Genomic DNA, 27,970 nt, shown 5'->3' with positions numbered 1-27,970 from the left:
AAAATTTCACAATTCACATGGAAATACAAAAGACCCTGAATAGCCAAAGCGTTCTTGAGAAAGAAGAATGGAACTGGAGGAATCAACCTCTTGACTTCAGACTATATATTACAAAGCTACAGTCATCAAGACAGTATGGTACTGGCACAAAAACAGAATATAGACCAATGGAACAGGATAGAAAGCCCAGAGATAAATCCATGCACATATGGGCACCTTATCTTTGACAAAGGAGGCAAGAATATACAATGGATAAAACACAGTCTCTTCAATAAGTGGTGCTGGAAAACTAGACAGTTTCATGTAAAAGAATGAAATTTGAACACTTTCTAACACCATACACAAATATAAACTCAAAATGGGTTAAAGACCTAAATGTAAGACCAGAAACTAAAATTCTTAGAGGAGAACATAGGCAGAATACTCTTTGACATAAACCACAGCAAGATCCTCTATGACCCACCTAATAGCAGAACAGAAATAAAAACAAAAATAAATGGGATCTAATTAAACTTAAAAGCTTTTGCACAGCAAAGGAAACCATAAACAAGATGAAAAGACAACCCTTAGAATAAGAGAAAATAATTTCAAATGAAGCAGCTGACAAAGGAGTAATCTCCAAAATATATAAGCAGCTCAGGCAGCTCAATATCAGAAAACAAACCCAAAAAATGGGCCTAAATAGACCTAAATAGACATTTCTCCAAAAAGACATACAGATGGGTAATAAACACATAAAAAAGTGCTCAACATTGCTTATTATTAGAGAAATGCAATCAAAACTACAATGAGGTATCACCTCAAACCAGTCAGACTGGCCATCATCAAAAAATCTACAAACAATAAATGTTGGAGAGGATGTGGGAAAAAGGCCATATGACCCAGCAATCCCACTACCAGGCATATTCCCTGAGAAAACCACAATTCTAGAAGATACATGTACCCCAGTGTTCACTGCAGCACTACTTACAATAACCAGGACATGGATGCAACCTAGATGTCTATTAACAGACGAATGGATAAAGAAGTTGTAGTACATATATACAATGGAATATTACTCAACCATAAAAAGGAACGAATTTGAGTCAGTTCTAGTGAGGTGGATGAACCTAGAGCCTGTTATACAGAGTGAAGTAAGTCAGAAAGAGGAAAACAAATATCATATATTAATGCATATATATGGAATCTAGGGCTCCCCAGGTAGCTCAGCTGGTAAAGAATCCACCTGCAATGCAGGAGACCCTGGTTCGGTTCCTGGGTTGGGAAGTTACCCTGGAGAAGGGATAGGCTACCCACGCCAGTATTCTTGGGCTTCCCTGATGGCTCAGATGGTAAAGAATTCGCCTGCAATGCAGGAGACCTGAGTTCGATCCCTGGGTTGGGAAGATCCCCTGGAGGAGGACATGACAACCCACTCCAGTATTCTGGCCTGGAGAACGCCCATGGACAGAGAAGCCTGATGGGCTACAGTCCATGGGGTCAGAAAGAGTCGAACATGACTAAGCAACCAAGCACACATATATGGAATCTAGAAAAATATACTAATGAACCTATTTGTAGAGCAATAACAGAGATGCAGACATAGAGAAAGAACTGTAGACACAGGTGAGTAAGGAGAGGCTGGGATGAACTGAGAGAGCAGCACTGATACCACATGTAAAACAGACACCAGTGGGAATTTGCTATATGACATAGGAAGCTCAACCTGGTTCTCTGTGACAACCTAGAGGGGCAGGATGGGCTGAGAGGAGGGAGGGAGTTCAAGAGGGTGGAGATATATGTATACCTATGGCTGATTCATGTTGATGTATGGCAGAAACCAATACAACATTATAAACCAATTACTTTCCAATTAAAAAATATTTTTTTTTTTTTAATGTGGAATGCAAACTAGTACAGCCACTATGGAGAACAGTGTGGAGATTTCTTAAAAAACTGGAAATAGAACTGCCTTATGATCCAGCAATCCCAATGCTGGGCATACACACTGAGGAAACCAGAATTGAAAGAGATACGTGTACCCCAATGTTCATCGCAGCACTGTATATAATAGCCAGGACATGGAAGCAACCTAGATGTCCATCAGCAGATGAATGGATAAGAAAGCTATGGTACACATACACAATGGAGTATTACTCAGCCATTAAAAAGAATACATTTGAATCAGTTCTAATGAGGTGGATGAAACTGGAGCCTATTATACAGAGTGAAGTAAGTCAGAAAGAAAAAATACCAATACAGTATACTAACGCATATATATGGAATTTAGAAAGATGGTAACAATAACCCTGTATACAAGACAGCAAAAGAGACACTGATGTATAGAACAGTCTTTTGGACTCTGTGGGAGAGGGTGAGGGTGAGATGATTTGGGAGAATGGCATTGAAATATGTATAATATCATATATGAAATGAGTCGCCAGTCCAGGTTCGATGCACGATACTGGATGCTTGGGGCTGGTGCACTGGGACGACCCAGAGGGATGGTATGGGGAGGGAGGAGGGAGGAGGGTTCAGGATGGGGAACACGTGTATGCCTGTGGTGGATTTATTTTGATATATGGCAGAACCAATACAATACTGTAAAGTTCAAAAATAAAATAAAATTTTTAAAAATTAAAAAATAAATAAATAAAAAATAGATTTTAAAAAATGTGGTATACAGTGGAATATTACTCAGCCTGAAAAAGGAAATTCTGCCACATGCTAAAACATAGGTGAAACATGAAGACACTATGCTAAGTGAAAAAAGTCAGTCACAGAAGGACAAATACCACATGACTCAATTTACATGCAGGACATAGAGAAATCAAATTCATAGAGACAGGAAGCAGATTGGTGGTTGCTAGAGGTGTAGACAGGGAGGAATACAGGCTTACTGTTTAATAGATACAATTTCAGTCCAAGAAAACTTTTAAAATTCTGGAGACGGAAGGAAGAGATGGTTGCCCAACAATGTGAATGTACTTAATGCCACTGAGCTTACACTTAAAATGATAAAATTTTATGTATGTTTTACCAATTGAAAAACAAGAGGCCAATATTTTTCTTTCCACAGACATTAGCATGAGCCCTGCAAATACTCCATCCCAACTTTCTGTAACCTCAGCATAACTGATGGGCTGAAATTTACATCATGGTACACAGTACTGAGTACAGAGCCAAACATACAAAAGTGTTTTGATGGGAAAATAAAAGGCACCCAATATACTCAATCAACAGAGAGTCATGAACACTTGAGCAAGAATACAAATTCAAAATGAGCACTGCACAGCCTTCAAGACAATACCACGGCAGTTTTCAGAATAATCATCAAAGCTGATAGTCAAAGCTAACAACACACTGAAGTACAGTTGATCCTTGAACAACTTGGGTTTGAACTGTGTGGGTCCACTTATACTTAGATTTTTAAAAATAAATGTATACTATGTTACTATATGATCTGTAGTTGGTCAAATCCACAGATGTGAGACTGCTGGTAGGAAGTGCAGACTGTAAAGTTATAGGTAAATTTCTGACAAGGTTGGAGTGGGGGGCTGGGTATAAGCACCTCAAAACCTCAACTTCTTTAAGGGTCAACTATTCTAACAATATTCTAGGAAATCCTTGGGGATACTGGGTTTGACTCCTAAATCTTTTTTATTCCTACTAAAGGAGGATCCAGATCCCTGGCTTCAAATACTCTTAAACTGCACCGAGTGAAAAATAGAGAAGTTATGTCAGTGAAACATCTGAGGTATTCCACTACACATTCAACAAGTTTAAGTTGTAAGGAAGTGGGTGCTCCATACACATTTGTTTCTTCACTGGAAAGTCCACCAAGCACTTTGAAAACTTAAGTTTCTGGATTTGCTTTCAGGAACTATAAACTAGCTGCAACTGCTGCCTCTTTACTTCCCTGATGGCTCAGTTGGTAAAGAATCTGCCTCCAATGCAGGAGAACCCAGTTTGACTCCTAGGCCAAGAAGATCTGCTGGAGAAGGGATAGGCTACCCATTCCAGTATCCCTGGGCTTCCCTTGTAGCTTAGCTGGTAAAGAATCCGCCTGCAATGTGGGAGACCTGGGTTCGATCCCTGAGTTGGGAAGATTCCTCTGGAGAAGGGAAAGGCTACACACTCTATTATTCTGGCCTGGATGTTGCCTCTTTGACTCTGTACTAGAGGCAAGTGTCAGTCTCCTACTTAGCTCTCCAGGTTTCTTTCCTTGGAGAGTATTGTGCATCAAATATGGCAGCAGGATGCAGAAGTTCTGACTTTTCTGTACGCAAACACAAGTAGAACAAAGGATAGTGCACAGGTTCTGGAAAGTTGAGCCAGGAATGGGTACCCTGACAGTTCCCTGCGTCCCAAGTGAATTCACAGAGGCAAAAGCAGCCAATCTGTTCTTTAAACGTGAAGATTTCAATACCACCCACCTGAGAATCCTGCTGTCCGACACAAGGCCACCTCACTGCACAAGGAACCTTGTTCACAGAGCTGTTCCTAGCATTAATATACCCGACACAATGAAGACTTTCCCAGACTTTTTCTATTCTGCTTTGAATTTAAGTGGAGGAAAAGAAGGTAGCAAGCAGCAAACCATGTTGTCGTGTAGAAGCGTGGAGTGAATAATGGATATGGGAACTTCTCCAGAACTAAAACCTCTCCCCACATTGAGGTAAACCAGGTGCAGAGAAGAACAAGCCAACCACGGGAAGACACAATTAAGTGGTAGCTCAGCGCCTGCCTCAGAGAAGCAGAGGGGAGGTTTAATTACAAAACCAAGTGAATGACATTTAAATAAGATTAAAAACAGGAAGGAGGCAGAGAGCAGAGCACAAATAAATGTCTCTGAAGAATCAGGTCAGAGAGAGCAGTCTCTGTGAACAGCTTTTACCTGCTATGAAGACAAAGACATAGAAAGCAAAGACAAGACTAAGCCAGGCCCTATTTTGTGGCCTGGCATGGAGTTAGGATGAGAGGCCACAGATCCCAAGGCAAAACCTGATCATTAGGGAAAATGGGTAACTTCACAGTGACCAATAGAAGAGAAATACTTAGAACCTCACTAGCTTAGGACAGACGTAGAAGAACTCAAAGGACAGGCTACAAATAGCACTAGTATGAAGAAGAACTAAAGAGCCTCTTGATAAAAGTGAAAGAGGAAAGTCAAAAAGTTGGCTTAAAACTCAACATTCAGAAAACGAAGATCGTGGCATCCAATCCCATCACTTCATGGCAAACAGATGGGGAAACAATGGAAACAGTAACAGACTTTATTTGGGGGGGCTCCAGAATCACTGCAGATGGTGACTGCAGCCATGAAATTAAAAGATGCTTGCTCCTTGGAAGGAAAGTTATGACCAACCTAGACAGCATATTAAAAAGCAGAGACATTACTTTACCAACAAAGGTCTGTCTAGTCAAAGGTATGGTTTTTCCAGTAGTCATGTATGGATGTGAGAGTTGGACTATAAAGAAAGGTGAGCGCTGAAGAATTGATGCTTTTGAACTGTGGTGTTGGAGAAGACTCTTGAAAGTCCCTTGGATGCAAGGAGATCCAACAAGTCCATCCTAAAGGAAATCAGTTCTGAATATTCACTGGAAGGACTGATGCTGAAGCTGAAGCTCAAACAATACTTTGGCCACCTGATGTGAAGAACTGACTGACTGGAAAAGACCCTGATGCTGGGAAAGATTGAAGGCGTGAGGAAAAGGGGATGACAGAGGATGAGATGGTTGGATGGCATCACCAACACAACGGACGTTGAGTTTGAGTAGGCTCTGGGAGTTGGTGATGGACAAGGAAGCCTGGCATGCTGAAGTCCATGGGGTCGCAAAGAGTCAGACAAGACTGAGCGACTGAACTGAACAAGGCAATGCCTCTGAAACCCCAGAGGCACTATAAACTCTAGCAATTCGAACATCTCTGCACAAAATCACCAATTACTCAGGGGCATTGCCAGCAATCAGTAGGCTCACTGTCAGTCAGCAAAGTGGCACAGGAAGGACTTAGAAACCAACACTGACCAACAGAATAATTTTAAAATGCACTAGGTGCGTTCTCAGAATACAGGCATCTGGCTGGCTGTTAAACCCAAGCACCTTACTGAAACAGAGACCAATGAATCCGACAAGAAAATGAAACGGCTTTGGTTATATGCTACGAGCCTCTCCAGGTGAACAGAGCACAAAAGTCAGTATACCCAGTGGGAGGATTCTGGGAAGATGGCAGAACATGAAACATCAGCAATCTCTCTCCCAGAATCCTCTGCCAGGACAATAATTGCCCTGGCAGAATCTGTCTGACGTAACTATGTAGAACTCTGGACTCTGATGAAGGTTTGAAACTTCTACAGAAAAATCTGGATGGTAAATTTGGTTCACTTTGGTCAATTTCAACTCTTAGTACATGCAGCTACCTATCCCCAATCCCAGGCCTGTGGTAAGCAACTGTGCACCTGTTTCTAGAGCAGCTTGCACACAACTTGCAGGAGCTAGGGTGGACCAGCTCCCAGATACGGCAATAAGGGCCGTATCTTCCAAATACTGGGGAATCTGTGCTATGATCACTGATTGCTGCTTCTGATCACAGAGATGCAGACAAATAGGTGGGCAGCCATTTTTGTTGCACTTCCCCTTATTGTTACAAGCCTGTCCCCCCCACAGATAAGTGACATCTAGGCCTAAGGGGCCAGTGCCCCTTTTTTTCCCCACCTTCATTTTTTGCTTTTCCTCTTTCAGGAGCCAGACAGTAAAAACTAGGACATTCAACACAAATGAACATTATCTAAGAAACAGACTCACAGACCGAGAGAACAGACTTGTGGTTGCTAAGGAGGGTGAGAGAGGGAGGGATAGATTGGAGTTTGGGGTTAGCATGTGCCAACTATAACATACAGAAGGGATAAACAAGAAGATCCTAATGTACAGCACAGGAAACTATATTCAATATACCGAGATAAACCATAATGGAAAAAAATAAATACATATGTATAATTTAGTCACTTTGCTGTATAGCAGAATCTAACACAACACTGTAAATCAACTATGCTTCCATTTAAAGAGAAAAGGTAAATACTAGGACAATAAAAACATTAATCAAGAAGAGCATTCAGAAACAAACAAACAAAAACTAGGACATTCAGAAACAACTGCATATTCAAGGAAAATTAGAGAGTGACTGCACATGCCCAAGAAAAAAGCTCATAAAAGATCTAAGAAAAGATTAAGTTTACACCTCAGGCTGATCCTCAGTACAGACAGAGCCTACAGTCAAAAACAAAAGTAACAGTGAATTCCCCGGTGGTCCAGTGGTTAGCACTCTGGGCTTTCACTGTCGAAGGTCCTAGCTCAAACCTTGGTTAGGGAACTGAGATCCCACAAGCCATGCAATGCAGCCAGAATAAATATACAAATAAAAATAAACAAAAATAATAACAAAAAATAGATAACTCTGCAAGAAGGGGGGAATCTTATTTCTTGAACCTTCAGGATACTGGAAGTAAAATAAGTCAAGTCACAAAGAGACAAATACTGAATCATTCCACTTACATGCAGTACTTAAGAGTAGTGAAAATCATAAAGAGAGAAGATAGACTGGTGGTTGCCAGGGGCTGAGGGGAAAGGGGAAGAGGTTCAGTTTTAGAAGATGAAGAGTTATGGGGAACAATAGTGGTGATGCCTGCATTACAGTGTGAATGTATTTAGTACCACTGAACATACACTTAAAAATGGTTAAGATAGTAAATTTTATGTTATGTGTATTTTAGCACAATAAAAAGTCAGTACATCAACAACCTGTGCTGTCTAAAGGCTCTATGTCCTAGATGAACTGGAGAAAAGAACAAATCCTTTCTTTAAATGGAAGTTAGATTCTGTGTTACCATTTTCCTTGCAAATGAAGTGTATCTGCTAAAAAAGAAAATAAAATTCTCAACTATCTCCAATTCCCCATTTACTTGGGGACACTGCAGTCCTCACAGTTACCACCCACCCTCCTTACCATGAAAGTAAGTTATTATATGAAAGTTCCCATTGCTCCCATATGGAGCAATGCAAGATCCCATACACATTCTGTGCTGCTGCTGCTGCTGCTAAGTCGCTTCAGTCATGTCTGACTCCGTGCGACCCCATAGACGGCAGCCCACCAGGCTCCGCCGTCCCTGGGATTCTTCAGGCAAGAACACTGGAGTGGGTTGCCATTTCCTTCTCCAATGCATGAAAGTGAAAAGTGAAAGTGAAGTCGCTCAGTCGTGTCTGACTCTTCGCAACCCCATGGACTGCAGCCCATCCGGCTCCTCCGTCCACGGGATTTTCCAGGCAAGAGTGCTGGAGTGGGGTGCCATTGCCTTCTCCACATTCTGTGCAGCTGCTTCTAACTAAGCATGCTTAGAGGCCACCATCTTTTTCTAGGGCCCTAGATACCTACTGCTTTTTTCAAACACTGACCAAATGAAAAAGAGTCAAAATCACCCTTGAAGAAATCTCAGTTAATGAGACCATGACTCAGTGGAGCCATCTGATGTAGAACCAAGAACTTTACTTTCTGCTCAAATGAGGGAAAAACCACTAAGAAACTTGTCCTGCTCACTCAAGATCCAGGGAATGATGATACCTTATGAAATCAAATGACACTTTCCTACACAACCAGTACAGGCAGCACAACAAAAGCACAACTACTCTTTCCTCTGCCTTTTTTAGTTGACAAGATGCTAATGGGCCTACCAGAGTTGACATTTCTCTGGATGGGAAGTGCCTTTTTGTGCAGAGAAAAGAACAGAGATTTCTCACTCTTTTAGGTGGGAATCTTTTTCTCCTTCTAACAGGCTAAACTTGTTAAAAATTCTTATCTTTTGCTTCTGCCAAGATTCTAAGAGAAAGATTCAAAATAGTATAAAGTTTAGATTTAGCCAAATGTGGTAACTTGAAGGGAAAAAAGGTTTCCTGGCATTCTTTTTCTGCCCTGGGGCTTTGTACACTGCTATACAGGATCTTCCATAACAAAATTATGAAAAGAGAGAAACACCTTCAAATGCTCCCACATTAGAACATTCTAACTTTAAGAAGAACTGATTATCCACAGAAGAAAGAAGCCTCCATATTTTTGCACATGGAAGTTAGAGCAGTCTTAATTAGGCACATCAAGCCTAGAATACATCTTGTAACAGATTCCCCTAAATCAGAGAAAATTTGGGGAAAAAAAGAACAATTTAAAAAGCAATTTTAAGAACAAAATAGCAATAGCAGCTGCCAAAATTCCTCTTGCCATATACTCTAGCTGTTTACTGCTATGTTTCTTCCCCACCTGCATACTCTCTTCAAAACTTAAAGCAGCAATATCGTAGTTACGTAAGATGTCACCATTGGAGGAATCTGGGTGAAGGGTACAAGAACTCTCTGTACTATTTTTGCAACTTCCTGTGAGTCTATAATTATATCAAAATACAAAGTTTAAAAAAGTAACCAAACTAAATGAAGCAGACAATTAAAAACTCAAAGGATAGTTTCCCCAAATCAGGAGGGGCTGGCAAACTGTCAAAGCTATACCCATACAAGAACTGCCAACTATATCTATGGCTCAGGTCAGTCTTTCTCCTGAAAATTTCCAGTCCTGTATAACACCTACAATATAACAAGCATGCAATGAAAGCTCTCAATTCCCAGTCTCAAGGTGTACCTAACCATGAAGCCACAGACTTCTGTCAGTGATGAGTGTGCCAGCTGGATCCAGAAAGCTGTGACACTCTCTGAGTTTTCTATTTTTCCCAGTAGGTATCTGAAAGGTCAGGCCAAGTACAATTTTTCTCTTTTTCACAAAGCTGTGAATGCTTTGGATGCTATTTAGCACAGTGAAGCTGAACAGATTGTTTTGGGGGCTTTGGGGGCCTCTCTTCCTGCAGAGAGGCAAATGTTGCCTAGTGATCTGCTTCTGAGCATAGGAGTCAGGAACTCTAAGTCCTGATCATGACTATTTAGTGTCTGGTTTCCATAATCCTTAGCAAGTCACTTATCCTTCTATACATTCCCCAACAAATGGTGATAAAAATAATGACTTATCACCCAGATATGTGGCAGAGTGAAAGGGTAAGAAGGACTGTGATCCACAGATATATGCCAAATATAAAATGCCAACTTAAACCTGTCTTTAAATCAACCTGTTTTCAGACTGTGGAAAGCTACACTATTTAAACGCAGGCTGGCTCCCCAATGCCCCTTCTGCCTGCAATGGAAGTAAAATAAGCTGACTCTATGAAGTTCTCTGTTCAAGTATTTCCCTCTAACAACTATATGCTTCTCTCTAAACATTCCGCCCATTCCTTGGTTAATGGCTTAGAAACTAAGTTTCCATTTTCACTTGGTTAAAAGCAATCCATGTGTCTGGAGGTAAGGAAGAAAGTGACAAAGGAAAGATAAATCATCCACCACTCCTGTTCATACCAACAATTCAAATAAAAAGGTGATGAAGTCAGCTCAAAAGACAAGTGAAAACAAATATTCTAATACTATTTTTTTTGAAGTACAAACACAACACTGTGCTGCCTTAAGAGAATGCTGACTCATCATCAATGGAAATTCTACATACCTATTCATCCATTTATTTATTCACTCAAATATTTTCTGACCCCCTGTTACAAGCCAAGTAGTGCGCTGAGAATAAATCAATGATTAAAACTCAGGCCCTGCCCTCCACGAATTTTTTTTAAAAGGAAAAACAAATAATTTAAGCAAATCATTGTACAGACATGTGCAAACACAGCATAACAATGTGATATGCTAAAACAGAAGCCCAGAGTTCTGTGAGAATAACAGGAAACCAATCATAGTGACCAACATTGTCTTTAGTCTCAAGTTCAGAGATAAAACGAAAGTTCCCAGGAGGAATGCAATACAATCAGTAAATAAAGAAAAACTAACCAAATATAAAGATGTTTGTGAAGACAGAATTGGGAGGCCAGTCGCTAAAATTAAGACAGAGATTCTTCCTCCCACCCGCTTTGGATTCCAACTTGAGACTTTTTTTTGGCTTGTATTTTATTATTTAAAAAAATTTTTTTTAATTTATTTTTAATTGGAGGATAATTTCTTTTACAATGTTGTGCTGGTTTCTGCCATATATCAACATGAATCTGTCACAGAAAGACTGAGATGCTTAACATTGGATCATGGATGGGCTTCAGAAGAAGGTCCATGAACTCTCTGAAATTATATGCAAAATATATATGTGCAAATGGACATTTTTCTGGATGCAAAGATATCTTTCATTACATTCTCAAAAGCAAAGAACTATTTCACTAGGATCTCACCCTAAAACTCGGTTTTCTATCTTTATCAGAGGAGCATTTTAAGACCTAATCTTTTACTCAAAATAGGAAGTCTGTGTAGCCTAGAGGTCAGAGAAGAGCTTCTGAACTTCCCATAACTTGGTGGAAAACAGTGACTGCTGAAAATAGGGTAATGAGAAAGACAAGACTTTTTCCTTTCTATATTCAAGTTGAGGTTAGCCTAAATATATTTCTGCATGTACTCAGATACCATGGTGACAGGCATCATATAAACAGACCATGGCAGCAGGGAGTAGGTCAGGGATTACATCTGTAAAACCAACATATCAGGCAGGATTAAAGCCCCAACCAATATAGCTGCCTCCTCCTTATCATAAAACCAAACCAGAAAACTCCATATAGGAATTTGGAGGGGGATCCCTGGCTACTTCCCCAAAAAGAAAGAGGTAGTCAAACAGTATAAGAATAAAAATAACCAAAGAGCAGTGAGACTAAACACTCTCATTCCAAATAATAAAAGGCACTTGCCATCCATGCTTCCCGGGCACATGAGGTCTCTCATGTGTCTGACCTAACAACACATGCCTTACCAGTTTTATTTGTAAGTAAAATTCAACTAAAGTTTGCAGCACATGTATGGGCAAGCTTCTGTATACATAAGCATATTTGCCATGATGAGTTTCACATACCTCCCTCAAATCTATACGTCTAAAAGGCAAAGAAAGAATGAAAACATAGGCAAACCGACATATGAGGGGTATTACCAGCCAAGGAGTGGGTGGATCCACCATAGACACATTTATATTCACTGATTACAATATTATACATTATTATGGGCTCTGATGCATCCGATGTAGTCTAGTATTTTGCAGCTTTCCTTAATACCTGCTGCTCTGCATCTCACTATATATATTCCATGTATGAACACAGGGAGTCAAGTCCCAGGGGGGCTCACCCAGTCTACACAGAAAAGGAGCTAACCTCATCTGGCAGAGAACTCCAGTACAAATGCCTATGCCTGGAACAAGCAGCCATCCAAGCCTCATTAATGACACTCATATACACCTCCTCTCAACCTATCAAGGGCCTTAGCATGCCAATCAGTCCTGAGATAGCAAATAATTACACACAGAGCTAAACATGACATGAAGTACTCAAAGAAATAAAGTCAATACAGGATAAAGAATGGTCTCTTGCTTCAGTTTCTCACCAGAATAGGGAAAGCAGATCCAGAAAAGATAAATATAAAAGACTTTTAAAATTTCTTTAAAAGATAATTGCCTCTTTAAAAATGATGGAAATGTATTTTGGGGTTTATAAAATACATAAAAGTTAAACATATGACAACAACAGCACAAAGGACAGAATGCAAGAGAGTAAGACAATAAACAGAACCCTAGGACCGAGGGAGACAGACGAGCGTGAACAGGAGAAGGCAATGAAAAAGACAAGAGAAGAGGAGAAAATGAGGAAGAGGACAACTGATGAAAGGATAGGAGAAAAGCCAGAGAGCTCCCAGGGGCAAGAGAAAGGATAGCTAGGAGAGAAAGTAAAGGTGATAGAATAAAAGAGAAAACAACACCAGAAGAGAATCAAAGGCAGGCAAAATTACTACTGCCATCCACTCTAGTACTACAATGTGTAACTTCATCCCAGTTATAGGCATAAACCATTTGTACTTGTTACACTAATGTCCAGAGATCTGCATCATTTTTGTGTTTTCTCTTTAATTCTAAATTTTTAAATTAATCATACAACTAATGCATAGGCAACCAAAGAGTCCTTTATATTAAAAAGAATTGTTCCAACCTAAGAAATTCAAACTTCAGTCATTTCAATCTTTTGATCTCTCTTTAGCTTTTCTGACATTCTCTCAATTTTGAACTCTCACATAATCATACTCTTCTCCTAAAATATCAAAATGCCACTACTGCCACTTGGTGTTGTTATCCTACTCCCCCTTCACCACTATAGGCAGTAACTGCAAATTTGCTAATCCATTAATTAAAGATCTCTACTTCCCATTATGAAGGACTAAATTTAGAAAGCCAAATTGGGTTGGGAGGAAACCATGTGTCACAACAAGTGAGATGAATTCCATGGGAGGGGGTGGGGTTACTGGCCTGTCTCACAAAGCCTCTGACACTCACATACACTTCTCTGCTCAGAATACAGAGAAGCTCTCCCAAGGGTGGGGCAAACAATTTACCACTATAATCATCTGGAGAAGATTTTATTGTCCTATCAGGTCACAAAAGCCACAGGACCTATCAGCAAGCAAATGCCTCAGGAAACATGTCTCCTCTGCTTTTCTGAAACCTCCAATTTAGATGCACAAAAGAAAGGGGTGGCAAGCCAGTATTAATTGTACCCTGAGAGAAGAGCCACTCTTTCCCCCCACAGGGGTGGCAGTAACTTTACTGGGCTACCAAATGGATGCAAAGACAAAAGTAAACACTGTAATTTGCTGTTTTTGTCTCTGGCACAGGGGGAGTGGTAAAACTGACACTGTCTGTAAACAGTAATAATGCCAGATGTAACACAAAGAACAGGGTTTCCCCCATCTCTCCACCCCCTCCCCACCCCCTCTCCCTAAGACATTCCTCCTGGGATTACTCATCCCCAGGAAACACACAGAAGCCTCCCTATAGTCCATATGCTGTTACCAAATGGAACCAAGAGAGAATCCAAGTTTGTACTGACTCCTCAATGGAAGAATCAATGGAACTCAAGAAATATTTGTTTCTGCCAGCTGACAAAAAAATACAGGGAGAAGGAATAAGAGAGAAAGTATAAAATAGATATATATGTGACATGCCCATGTTTGGATTATAACAAGGCTGAAATGACAAAAAGAAGAGTTGAAAATACAAGCATCCTAAACAAACTAAAAAGTTTGATTGTTTGTTTTAAATTCATCTATGCCCAGGCACAGGTGCTCATAAAAGATATAGGAAAAGATGATGAATTCAAAAGAGAAAGTTACCTGACCAGAGCTCCCGCCAGGTATAATGCAGGCGTACTCTACACTTCTTCTGATAGCAAAGTAGTTTATGTACTACCTGAATGCAGCGCCTGGAACAGAAAAAGAGAAAAACTGGAATAAGTCTAAAGTTACGGTGCAACTCACCACAGATACCCTTTCTTTAACAAGGCAACTTTTGCTAAGACCACAAAAAACACTGAATATGAAGCTGTACACATGGGAAAGAAAGGAACTTCTGCAACTTTCTCTTGGATAAAAGCCCCACCCCCAAACACACACAACGTTACTTGTGCTAATTCCCCTATCTCTAGAAGGGAGTTATAACCACATCTAAGTCAGCATTCAATTAGGCACTACTTTTACCATTCCCTTGAGTATCTTTCCTCGGAGGAAGAATGCACCATGAACCAAAATGAGACTACATTTGAGACTGCAAACATGGGATGCAAAGATGTAAAAGTAAAGAACTTAAGACTTTAGATCTATTTAAATATGTTTTTAATGTAAATAAAATTTTAAATAATATTTAAACTTTGATTTACATTAAAGGTTAGATTAACAATTCAGTTCTTCAGTTGCACTAACCACAAGTACTCAGAAGTCACGTGTGCCTAGTGGCTACCATATTGGACAACACAGAAAAACAGAACATTTTTATAATCACAAAAATTATACTGGCAGTGCTATTCTAGATCACTGGACTATTAAACATTATTCACATCCCAACAACAAAAATGCTTTTGAGAATATTTCCAAATAAATTGAAAAATGAAAGACATTTTTAAACATTGTAACCCTAACAAAAAAAATGTTTTTTCATCTCTGGGGAAGAATTCTGAAAGCTTAAAAAGCTATGAGTGAATGTATAAAGGAATATATTGATAAAATTTACTTCCTAAAAATAAAAATCTTGGGACTTCCCTGGTGGTCCAGTGGTTAAGAATCCACCTGCCAATGCAGGGGAGGTAGGTTCGATCTCTGGCTGGGGAACTAAGATCCCACATCCTGTGGCACAACTAAGCCCACGGGCCACAACTACTGAGCCCACACACCACAACTAGAGAGGAACACAACAAAAGGTCCTGCAGAAATGTTTTGCATGATGCAACAAAGATCTCACGTACCGCAACTAAGACCCAACTGCAGCCAAAATAAATATTTTTTAAAGCCTTTAAAATAAATTTGAAAAAATAAAAATCTCATTTGAATAAAAAAGCTGTAATGATTAAAATTAAAAGCCAAATATGGGAAATTACATTTGCAACAAGTGACATGAAATGGTTATTATGCTTAATACATATGAGTTTATATAAATTGATAAGAAAAAATAACAACACACCTAATAAGAAAGATGGGCAAAGGAAATGGACAACAAATCCCTCCATCCCCAAAAAAGAGGAAAAATATGGAAAGTTAACATTTTCCTATAATGTTCAATTTCACCTTAAAAAGGTACATTAAAACAAAATCTGTGTTCTTTTTTTTTTTTTTTTGGCGGGGGGGCACCTGTGTGGCTGCAGGCTGTTAGTTCCCCAACCAGGGCTAGAGCCTGTGCCCCTGCAGTGGAAGTGTGGAATCTTAACCACTGACTGGCAGGGAACTCCCCAACAAGATTCTGTTTTTGCAAACCAAATTAATATAGATTTTAATGCTAACAGCTAAAGGTATGAACAACCCAAATATCAACTAATTAATGGATAAATGAAATGATGTTGTACACCCAAACAACGGAATATTACTCGGCCATAAAAAGGAACACTGTAACATGAATAAAATCCTGGAAATATGCTAAGTAAAAGGTCAGTCATGAAAGATCATATAATACATAATTTCATTTACATAAAATGTCCAAAATAGGCAGATGTATGGAGGAGCCCTGTAGGCTGCAGTCCACGGAGTCACTAAGAGTCGGACACGACTGAGTGACTTCACTTTCACTTTTCACTTTCCTGCATTGGAGAAGGAAATGGCAACCCACTCCAGTAGAGAGTCCCAGGGATGGTGGAGCCTGGTGGGCTGCCGTCTACAGGGTCGCACAGAGTCGGACACGACTGAAGTGACTTAGCAGCAGAGACAGAAAGTAGACTGGGGGTGGGAAGAAAGAGGCCCAAGTCTTGGAACATATTGCTCTGAAGCCCCAAGCTCATCACACAAACCAAAAGATTCACAGGGAACTGTCAGACCTAACTTCATTCATTCCATAAATACTGACTGTAAACCAAATGAAGATCTAGTACTTAAGTCAAAACTAAACTCTCAAGTTCCTGGAAATCAGATCTAGATAGTCTGCTAGTTTCAGGCAAATAAAGAGGCTCTTTCTCCCAAAACTCTCCTGACACCAAAGAATTAAGCAAAAGAAACAGAAATAAGCCAGGTAAAAGGGTGCAGCAAAAAGTGGCTTCTCCATACCTAACATGCCGCAGTTGAAATTCAGCTGAATGACAATACTTCTAGAGGTGAGAGTAAGACTCTCTCGGGTTCTGGGGTTTTAATATGAGACAGAGTATCCTGAGATCCCACTAACTTCAGCAGACATCATATCAATATGTAGGATATCAATCTGACAGCTCATGAAATCAAGCAAAAATGGTGACAGCTAATTTTTGGGGCCTCTTAACAGAGGGCAAAAGAAAAAGGGGTTAAAAAAAAAACAACCCCACCACTGACAACAACAGCAACAACAAAAACACAACAAACTTCCCTTTATGGAGTGAGACACAAGGACATTAAAGTGCCTGACAACGTATCAAAGACACAAATGAAGAGAAATAAATTTGTAAGTTAAAGTCCTGCAAGTTTTCAAAATAATTCCAATAATGGAATGGGCCTGCACTGCTACCTCACTAGCCTATTCTACTTGCCTCATTATTCACATCTCTCTGTTCTTTCCATTCCTCAGAGTTCTAAGTGGTCTTACAGGACATTTTCAGACCGAATTTTATAAGAGGACTATGTGACAGAGATCTCTCTTAAAAGACTTCAGTATATATTAAAAATATTTTACAAACCAGATAAATATAAATACATATGACAAAACTTTTAAATAATTCCCTTTTATTCTCTAAACAGAGTATACAGAATACAGAATGGTGGCTCAGACGGAAAAGAATCTGCCTACAATGCAGGAGACCCAGGTTTGATCCCTGGGTTGGGAAGATTCCCCAGAGAAGGAAATGAATGGCAACCCCCACCAGTATTCTTGCCTGGAGAATTTCATGGATAGAGGAGCCCAATGGGCTACAGTCCATGGGGTCACAAAGAGTCGGACATGACTGAGCGATTAACACATTCTCTAAATAAACTGTATCAAAACCACTTACAAAGTAATATAAATTATAGTGTAAATCTTCCTAATACTTTCCAAACCATTTGCTGATTTTTAGAAATTGTGGTGTGATCTTCCACATGATGCAGCTGTCAATAGCTACAGGATGCCCTCGTTTGAGCCATGATTTAACTCAGGAAAATACAAACTACTCTACCAATTTGCCATTAAACTGATAGTCATTAGGTCCCTCCCTGGGGCTGAAAACGGTGCTGCAGCCAGCAAGGGTGGCTGGCCACTGCCCATGCATGACCATCCACACACAGAACATTCCTGGACACCAGCACTTCTCACACGTCCTAGATCTGGACAGCTGCACCCTGTCTCTGTTGACAACATCCTCCCAGCACTGAGCCACTGTGGAGCAGCAGTGAGACACCACCTATGTTACCACACTCTGGTGCCAGCCCCCTCTGGTTCAAAGGCTTTTTATATCCACTCCAAGCTCCATTCTTTTTCCTGCAGCCACCCAACAAGGGACATTATTTGCCTTGTGGTCTCAGTAACTTATATTACTTACCAAACAGAATGCAAATTTTAAAAACTGCTATGATCTTAAAGATATGCTGGCTGAATGACTCCAAGCCGACAGCTTAGGGCATTTCTTTTATGCATGTAACAGTTTCCTATTTCAACACAAGACAGTTCAACTTTAACTTGAAACTCTTCTTGTGGGGTCTACTGAAGTCTCTACCCACAGGTCTGAGAATTCCTGATTTAGAAAGTGTCCAAGTTTTCCACGTAGGAGTAATTTAAAGGAGAGTTTTCTCTCCTCAGAGACCATTTCCCCTAACTCCCAATCCTGTGCCAGCAGTAGAGATTGGCAGCAAGAATCAAAGAGTAGCAGCCAGAAAAGGAAATTAATTGGTTGGGTTTTCCTACCTCTTACTGCTCCAAGCAAAACTTTTTTTTTTTTTTTCTGTATAAGCACCTTTCTCTATTATTACTTTACCTACAGCATTCACACACAGATATGAAACTATTTTGTTTCTGACCCAGATTCTGGCTGGAGTATTAAGTCTTTCCATATTCTGTATTGCTTCATATTTCACCAGGAGGATTACAAACTTATCTGAAATGGTAGAAATTCATTTTACTTTCAATTTCTCATTGTGCTGTATGCTGCTGAAAAGCAGTATATAATGAGAAGTGAGAGCAGCAACTTGGCCTGATGCCCAGCTGGAAGCAGATAAGTTCACCTAAAAAGGACTTGATGCTCCAAATGCCAGAAACTGGAAAGATGGCTGGAAGTGGGGGAGGCAGATATGGAAATATGCCCAGGGGTAGTAATGGAGAAAGTGAATTCAGCCTGAGGGTGGGACCTTTTGCCCAGCCTCTGTCAGCTTGATGCCTCATTATCTTCTCCATCTTCCCTAACCTCAGGACATTCAATTAGGAAGCAGGTGGAAAAGGAACTGAGAAAGCAAAGCAAAGCAAAAAAAAACAAAAAGGCAGGAACCAGGGGGAAGAGGGAAGATCAGGTTCACTGGCTGGGATGTGAGGGTTTAGTCTTATGTCATCCCCACCTTCTACTGTTACCCATCATCCACTTATTTCAGGTAACACTTTTTCTACTCTCTTGTCCTTCCTCCATGCACCCTACACTCTAATCCTCTTGAATTTCTTTCTATTCTCCAAAGTAGGCCACACTATCAAGTCCCCAAGCTTTTGAACATGCTGGTCCCCTGCTTGGGGTGTTGCTCCCCACTCCTCTGCATACAAAACTTGCCTACTATTTCTTCATGACTCAGGTCAAGCACAGCCTTTTCTGATGCCCCAGTGAGTATTAGTCACCCTGTACAAATCTTTTGTCATTTATCATACTAGTAGTTAAGAAAGAGCACAGTCTCTTTCCTAAGACAGACAAGCTTGAATCTTGGTGATGCAATGTACATATGCAACTGTGGTAGCCAGCCCACAAGATGGCCCCCAATGGACCCCACCTCCTGGGATTCACATCCTTACAGAGTCCCTTCCAACACTGCTTTAGGCTTGGTCTGTGAGACCAACAGAAATGGTATGTTGTTTGAGATTAGGTTATAAAAGGCCCTATGGCTTCCATCTTGGGCTCTCACTCTCCTTTCCTTTCTCTCTTGGATTACTTGCTTTGGAGAAAGTCAGCTGTCATGTCAAACAACCCACATGGCTAGGAACTGAGATTTACCAACAACCATGTAAGTGAGCTTTGAAGCAATTCTCCAGCCCTAGTAGAGCCCCAGTAAAGCTAACATATTGACTGAGGCCTATATCAAACCCTATAATGAAAGCTGCTACTGGATCACTGAGCCACAGAAACTGTGAAGTAATAAATGCCTGCTTTAAACCCCTATGTTTTGGAGTAGTTTGTTACACAGCAATAGGTAATACACCTGCCAAGGGGTGGGAACAACTTAGGATTTACTGTAAGAAAACCTGGGTTCAACTCCAGACACTGGTGCTTACTAACAGAATAATCTAACCTTCAGAGCCTCAGTTTCCTTCCTTGGAAAATGAGTAAACTAAGACTATAATAATATATTACAAAGAAAAAAAACTATATACTAGAACTAGAATATAAGATAAATAAGTAAAAATAAAGCCTGTAGCAAAACAAATATAATCCTTGAGGTACTGACGTTAAGCAATCCCATCTAAAATAAGCAGAAAATTCATCTGATAAGTGTTATTAAAAAAAGCAGCTTTTCATGGTCTTTAAATTGCAATAAGGGGCTTCCCTGATAGCTCAGTTGGTAACGCATCTGCCCGCAATGCATGAAATAAAGGATCAAACTAATTTTAAACAACCAAAAGATACAGAAAAATGCAAACCAGAAACTACTTATCTAAAAGTAAAATTTGTATCTTATTTCATACCTAGGAAATTAAGAATACGTAGCAGTACTCTTGGAGATGGCAATGGCACCCCGCTCCAGTACTCTTGCCTGGAAAATCCCACGGATGGAGGAGCCTGGTAGGCTGTAGTCCATGGGGTTGCTAAGAGTTGGACACGACTGAGCAACTTCTCTTTCACTTTTCACTTTCATGCATTGGAGAAGGAAATGGCAACCCACTCCAGTGTTTTTGCCTGGAGAATCCCAGGGACGGGGGAGCCTGGTGGGCTTCCGTCTATGGGGTCGCACAGAGTCGGACACAACTAGATCGACTTAGCAGCAACAGCAGCAGCAGCAGCAGCAGCAGTACTCTTGCCTGGAAAATCCCATGGACAGAGGAGCCTGGTAGGCTGCAGTCCATGGTGTCGCTAAGAGTTGGGAACGACTGAGCGACTTCACTTTCACTTTTCACTTTCATGCATTGGAGAAGGAAATGGCAACCCACTCCAGTGTTCTTGCCTGGAGAATCCCAGGGACAGAGGAGCCTGGTGGGCTGCCGTCTATGGGGTCATACAGAGTTAGACACGACTGAAGCGACTTAGCAGCAGCAGCAGCAGCAGCAGCCTACAAATAAGTCTAAAAACTAGAGCTATTCTGTTCAGAGTAAAATCCTTCGTATCTCCCCAGATCCCAGGCTCAGCATTGGAATGAGGTACATTAAGCTTGCTGTGCACCAAACTTCTCTCTTACTTGAAAAAGTGGAGGTACTAATTCTGTTGTCAGACTGAATCCAGATGTGTTTTAAGGAATAAAGAAAATACATATACTTGAGATCACACTAATATGGCACAGCTGTTCCTAGGCATTAATGAAAAGAAGAATGCTAAAATAGCTAAGAAGCAAGAAAGCCTAAAGGCTTAAACTTTATTAAAATATGAAGACTTTCAGTTGTTTCTAGTTATACTGGTTGTAAAGAATTGTGACAGACAATCAGATCTTCTCGGGAGGCAGGAGACTCCCAGCCAGGCCACTATATATACACAATCTAACTAGCTAGTGGAATTCTGACTAGGTTGCTTGTACAATGTAGGCTAAGAATGAACCAAAAGATCTCTCTTTTTCTGGCCTTTCCCTACCATCTAAATGCTGCTGACTCCTTTGATGCCAAGGTCTAGGGATGACTAAGTGGGTTGCTGGTATTCCATATCTTTGGATACAAGAGTCACCCATGATCTCTGCTTCAACATATCAGCCCTATTCTTCATGCAGTGTGCCTAAAAGTGATAATGAAGATACGTGGTTTGTGCTTTACCCTCTTTCTGGAAAAATGTATAAACCCAGGCCATGAAACACTCCTTGACACTTCTCTGCATATATACGTGCTTTTCCTGAAGTGAAGTATACATAAAAATTTTGTGACTATTAAACTTCTTACACTCAATTCTATAAAATAGATTTGCACACATTAAATGAACCATGGTACTTACACATAGAGATCCATAGGAAACTCCTTCATCATGTGTGTTACAATAAACTCCACCATCAGGTCTGAATGAGAAAAAGAGAAAAATCAGATCAATCAGAATGAAATTCATTGCTTGCCTTTGGAGTTGGGAGAAAAACTTTATCAGTACACCTTACACCCATGCTGAATGGCATCAACTAACCACATCTTTATTAACATGCATTTAAATCTATTTTATATAAGGTACTTTTTGCAACACTTTCACCACCTGCCACTTGTAAGGTAACAAGAAAATTAGTTTACTCTCCCACTTCAGAAGGATACTTTGACCTGCCAATAAACTCACATACAAGGGAGATTTCACTGTACAGATATTTCATACCATGGCACTAATGCAAAATGCCAGAGGGAAATCATATTCTGAGAACCAAGTGATGAGGCAAGCAGAGAAAAAATTATGGATCACATCTGTGTAACCAGAGACTCAAACTCTAAAGCTATGTCAGTCTTTCTTGTCTTCCTATCACACTCAGCTTGACAGATATTGACCAAAATGGTCTGGGGAGGTTTAGGTCAATAAAGGCTTACTATATAGTCTTAATTACTGTTTTTAAAATCAAGTAGATTTAGGAAGTAGGGCTTAATATTATAGTGAAATGGGATTAAGAGTTCAGATCATTCGCCTGAGGAAAATGCAGAATTCTGGGCAGACAAAATTACTTGCAATACAGCCCCCTATCTGTCAGCTCTGTCAGCCTCCTCTCAGCTTAATTTACTCAGAGGAAGTTTTGTATGTCTAAACCTTGAACTTTCGCCTCCTGGCCCACTGACACATCAATTTGGACCAAGAAATGGAGGGAAGAATTTGAGATCTTTATCAGGTATAAGAAAGTTTACAAATTTATGTATCAAGCTTAGATATTTGTATCCCTAGAAAGAACTTTTTCTTTGAACAGGGGCACCCTTTAATTGAACATTAAATTCATTGGGATTGCTTTATCAAACTCAACAAGAAACACGGTTCCTTAGGCCAGGAAAGAAATATAACTAGTAACTTCCTCTCTGAGGAGGAAGCACATTAAACAGGATCTATCCCTTATCTTAAACATGAAAACCTATCACTGGCTCAGAAACATGCCCATTTTGATGATACTCACCCAGTACTGCACATACTAACGGACGGCAGGGAAGGTTCTTGTCTGCTGCCTTCTTCCTGTGTCTCATAGGCTTTACACAAATACGAAATGAGATTATAAGACATCTGAACTAACATCCAATGGTTCACCATCATTTTTTTTTTTCATGCAAATAACATCACTACTACTGGGAATTCCCTGGTGATCCAGTGATTAGGATTCTGTGCTTCCAATGCTGGGGGCCCAGGTTCAATCCCTGGTCAGGGAACTAGCATCCCATAAAATCCATGGCCTGGCCAAAAGAAGAAACATCAATAATAAAATAAAACCACTACAGAGAAGCTACCTTTCATTTCTCTTTCAAGTGGTGGGTGTTGGGTGAGGCAGGGAGGACATATAAGTGCTTCTCAGTTATTGATGCAGGCCTGGGACAAAAACACAGTTCACAGCAAGACCACAGGCCCACAGGGCACTGATGCATACTACAAGGGGAAAGCTATTGTTTTTGCTTTGATTTTACCTATACAAGTGACATTACTGACAACAAAAGAGATACACTAATATTTTTCTTTGCTAAAATAATAAGTAAGAAAAAGGGAGAATGTGGCTGTGTAGAGGCAGCAACAGTTAGCAGTTCAAAAAAAAGGAAAAGCTTTTTTTAAAGGAAGTTTTAAATATAAACCTCAAGGTGATATTTCTGAATATAACTCCAAGTTTTAGGAAACTCCTTGATCCTTCATACTCTATTTCCACCTCTCAGATGCATAAATCTAATAAGCAGGATCTAGCATCACCCAATCAAAGATCACAGTATATTCTGAAAACAAAAGGCTTAGGCCCGTCTCCTTGTTGAAATCTACATTACTGATACATTCAATGTCAAGATATACCTTTTTGGGTTTTTTTGTTTGTTTGTTTGCTTCTTTTTAGTTCGTTTGTTTGTGGCCGTGCTGGGTGGCATGTGGGATCTTAGTTCCCTGACCAGGAATCAAACCTATGCCTCCTGCAGTGGAAGTACAGAATCTTAACAAATGGACCACCAGAGAAGTCCCCTGATACATTCTACAATAATATTACTGCCATGGGCATGTGACTGTGGATCTTTCCACCCTCTATTGAGTAAGTAACACCTCCAAGACACACACAAAAAATTCCAACAACAGGCATGTGTCTTCTGAACAACAGTTAAGCAAGAGCCCTTTAGGATAAATTTCCACCCACATCTGTTCTAGTAGGATCAATGTCATCGTCTCCAATCCTGCAACCATAAAAAAATTCCTCTAAGAAAAAACAAGAAGTAAAAATCATACCTACCATTCTATGTAAGTTTACTCGAAAATTCATGTTGTCATCATGCAAAAATGCATTGGCATATTGATCCTAATAAAAATAAAAACACAGATAAGAAGGGAATGAGAGCTATCTATAATCTATACTCTTATTAAAGTCCAAGGATTTACAGGTCTTAAAAGAACTCCTTTCAAGGACCAGTTACAGAGCTAACGGGAGAAGACTACAGCCTTTATGTCAAGCCCTACTTAAGCCATGAGGTTTCACTTAAGTGTAATTTCCCAGTAGGTCTCTAACTGGCCAAAAATCTCAAAGCAAATTACAAACAATAAAAATTAAGGCACAGGTACTTAAGACAAAAGCTGAGAGGAATCTGTCTTCCTATTCTCTCTTCCTTCCCATCTGCCCAAGGAGCATAGGGACTGCAGGTCACATGTGCAGGCTACACATGAGGATCTGCGATTAAGAAGAAAGGTCTGCGCTCCGCCGGGAACAGGCTTGGCACAGCAAGAGAAAACTGCTTACTCAGGCAGCGGCAATAGGCAAGACCCCGTATATCCCTGGCTTTGCTGAAGACCGATGGAAAATCAAAAGACTCTCACCATGCATCAGTAATAAACATCCCTTGGCTCTTTCCCAACAACTTTTCTGAAGATCTGGCATGCCTACAAATTCCAATTCCTAGGATCTGCTACAATTTGTGAAAAACAACTCCTTTAATTATTTTCTTAGTAAGATTTTTGAAAAGCAATTACACCAGGCGCACTGCTAATAAGCAGCTCTTCTACAGCTACTCCTAACCTGGTGAAAAGTAGGTCAACTTTCCACAGCAAACATAAAAATGGAAAGACTGAGGGAGATGTCTGCTCCACGTGGACCACACCTTAACTATTTTTCTTGGGAGAGAAAAGATCCCAATAAGGAATAAGTGAAGGAGGAGATTGAAACTACAAATTCAGCTCTAAATTGACTCAATTTCTGCCAGACCTCTGTTGCCAACAAGATATAAGGTGAGTTCAGGCCTAATTAATTCAACCAAAAGTGACTCTTTCCAAAGCCCAGGTTGCATCTTCTCTTATTTATTTACCCTCTGGTTCTTGTCCTTCATTGAACTACAATCAATCCAACTTTACTCAATTTCCAATGCTCATCCCTCAGCTTTTCTCTCCACCTCTCCCCACAGAAACCTGAGTTCCTTTTTTCATTTTGCTAAATGCAAAAGATTCAACATAAATAGTTCTAAAGGGGCAGGACTCTTTTTTCTGAAGAGGTGTAAGTCTCTTTAGAGTTCCAAACTCTTAAGAACTAGAATCTTCCAGTTCTCAATTATAGCAGTTCTCATATGAATTCATTATGAAGTCATGCAGTAAATACTAATTGACCCTCTACTACGTGCCAGACACTGAGAAAACACTGGCGAAGAAGACAAAGGACCTACTGGTGCTTACATTCCAGTGGAGGAGATAATATAAAGGAGGAAGATTTTCTCTCCCAAACTTTAGGTCCCTAAAAGTCAAGAGACAGGAACTGGAGAGAAGGGTAGAAAAGAGAGCATTCTGTAAGGGAACAGCTCATATCAGAAGGCTGGTGAGACCTACCTCTGCAATACATGTAAGGATAATCAGACAGAGTTTGCCACTGTGAAGCCGGTGCTCATCTGAAAAGAAAAAATAAATCATTCTCTCTAAATCATCCAGACCATGTTTCTATAGAGAATAAAAATGTATATCATCAAAAAGAACATTCACACTTTCTTTTCCCACAAAATTCATGAATGAAAATCAAGGTTTTACTAAAGTAATTCTTGCTTTTCTTCTAGACAAAAGAATTCCCCCATAAGATTTTTTTCTTAAGTGTTCTGGTAGTATGACAGACAGCTAAACATCTTCCTGGGAACCATTCAATTATTTTAACAGTCCTTAAAACTGTGGCCCAAATCAGGGCCATGCCCTTTGTTTCCATATCAGCCTTTTGCTTCTGGACAATCAGATCCATTCCTTTTCCAAGTCCACCTCATCCACTAGTTAAAGCACCACCATCTTTACTCATCTACCACAAAATCTAGAACATTTTTATAACTGTTCATAGCAAACTGGCAGCAGAACCAGAAAAAAATTAACTGGAAACTAGGGTCCAGCTCACGCTCTCCTTACAATGTGAACATTACTTACAACCAGGAAAGCTAGGAACTCTTGATCATTTTTCTTCCTGCCAAAGCTACTCACTCTACAAATATTTATTACCGACTATGTGGTAGGTAGGGCTTCCCTGGTGGCTCAGTGGTAAAGAATCCGCCTGTCAATGCAGGGGACGTGGGTTCCATCCCTGGCTGGGGAAGATTCCCTGGAGGAGGAAATGGCAACCCACTCCAGTATTCTTGCCTGGAAAATTTCATGGACAGAGGAGCTTGGAGGGCTATAGTCCATGAGGGTAACAAAGAGTCGGACATGACTGAGCATACACACATGTGGCAGGCACTATGCTAGGCAGTAGACATATAGTACTGGACTAAAGAAAGGTCTGTGGCCTCCCAGAACTCACATTCCAGTTATTAAAAAAGAAAGCAACCTCAGTAACAGGGCTCTAAGCCCACACAAAGGACCCAGAAAGAGCTAACCCATCACTGCCAATTACCAGAACCATTATAACTTTTTTGCTTTTCAGGATGTTTGTGGGTGAGGTGGTGAAGTGGAAGTAAAAAGAGGGTTATACCAGCATATCCAAAACAGAAAAATGGCTTATGTTGTTTCAAATCAGCTTTGACAGGACCCAGACTAAAGTCCATTCTGGAGAGATCTATTAACAGATTACCGTGCTATGAAAGTTAGCTAACAGTACTCATCCTGACATTAACCTGTTACTTCCTCAAAGATGAAATCTATAAACCAAAACCTGACAGTTAGAAAGCATAAGGAGGGTCGTGGTCAAAGAAATACATTTACCTCTCCTTAGCGATAGGCGGTGCAAAAGAGAAATGACGATGATCCTATCTGACATTCCGGTAGCTTACAGCAGAGCGCCTAAGCAGCCAGAAAAGAAATGCCTTGCTGACACAAAACCAGATTTGTGAGACTTTTCTACCTACCCCTGGCCACAGAGCTTCTCTGGTACTATCCTTCCCTTTCCCCAGATTTGTAAGACTCTTCTACCTACTGCTGGTCACAGAGTTCTCTGGCACTATCCTTCCCTTTCCCCAAAAACCTGATAAGCAACTCTTGCAGAAAAGCCTGCAGCTATCTCTCCACTTTAAAAAAACTGTTCCTGATTACAAATATAAGGCATATTTCATTATTATTCATTTTTAAAATTCATAAAAGCCCCAAAAAACAAGAACAATAAAAAATAAGTTTAATCATACCAAACATCATAAACGTTGGTCAATCAACTTTAGGCTATGTATGCAAAGATATATATTTTTAGTATTTTTATCTCTTGCCTATCTTAAAGATTGAGCAGATATTCCCTCAGGGTGACAATACCCAAGACAGAATAACTTCAGGGGAAAAAAATAGACTTTGAAAGCACAGCCGAAATCAAGGCGATAATAAACACAAAACTCTGAATCATGGAGAGGAATAGCTGGGGAAGGGACACACAGGTAGCTTCAACAGCATTAATAGTTTCTTAAGTTGACTGATAGATTCATTTTATTATTATACTTTTTATCCTATGCTATTTATTATGCTTATTATAA

At 40.1% G+C, this 27,970-nt stretch overlaps 1 protein-coding gene across 6 annotated transcripts in view; it reads right to left on the bottom strand.

The window, feature by feature from the left end:
- The window catches only part of LOC105002686 (chromosome unknown open reading frame, human C10orf76), a 180,098-nt gene that overhangs the window by 112,693 nt on the left and 39,435 nt on the right, over positions 1–27,970 (bottom strand). For all 6 annotated transcript variants that reach the window (XM_010859467.1, XM_010859465.1, XM_010859470.1 and 3 more), the window contains 5 exons: positions 25,875–25,933; positions 24,301–24,366; positions 23,008–23,077; positions 21,873–21,933; positions 14,251–14,339 (listed from right to left, as the gene is read on the bottom strand). In XM_010859467.1, coding sequence (XP_010857769.1) covers positions 14,251–14,339; positions 21,873–21,933; positions 23,008–23,077; positions 24,301–24,366; positions 25,875–25,933 — 345 coding nt within the window. The remainder of the gene's footprint in view (positions 1–14,250; positions 14,340–21,872; positions 21,934–23,007; positions 23,078–24,300; positions 24,367–25,874; positions 25,934–27,970) is intronic.

Source organism: Bison bison, unplaced genomic scaffold (genome assembly GCF_000754665.1).
Source record: "Bison bison bison isolate TAMUID 2011002044 unplaced genomic scaffold, Bison_UMD1.0 scf7180017864456, whole genome shotgun sequence".
Classification (NCBI taxonomy): Eukaryota; Metazoa; Chordata; class Mammalia; order Artiodactyla; family Bovidae; genus Bison; species Bison bison.
This window is presented reverse-complemented; position numbering and strand designations above follow the sequence as displayed.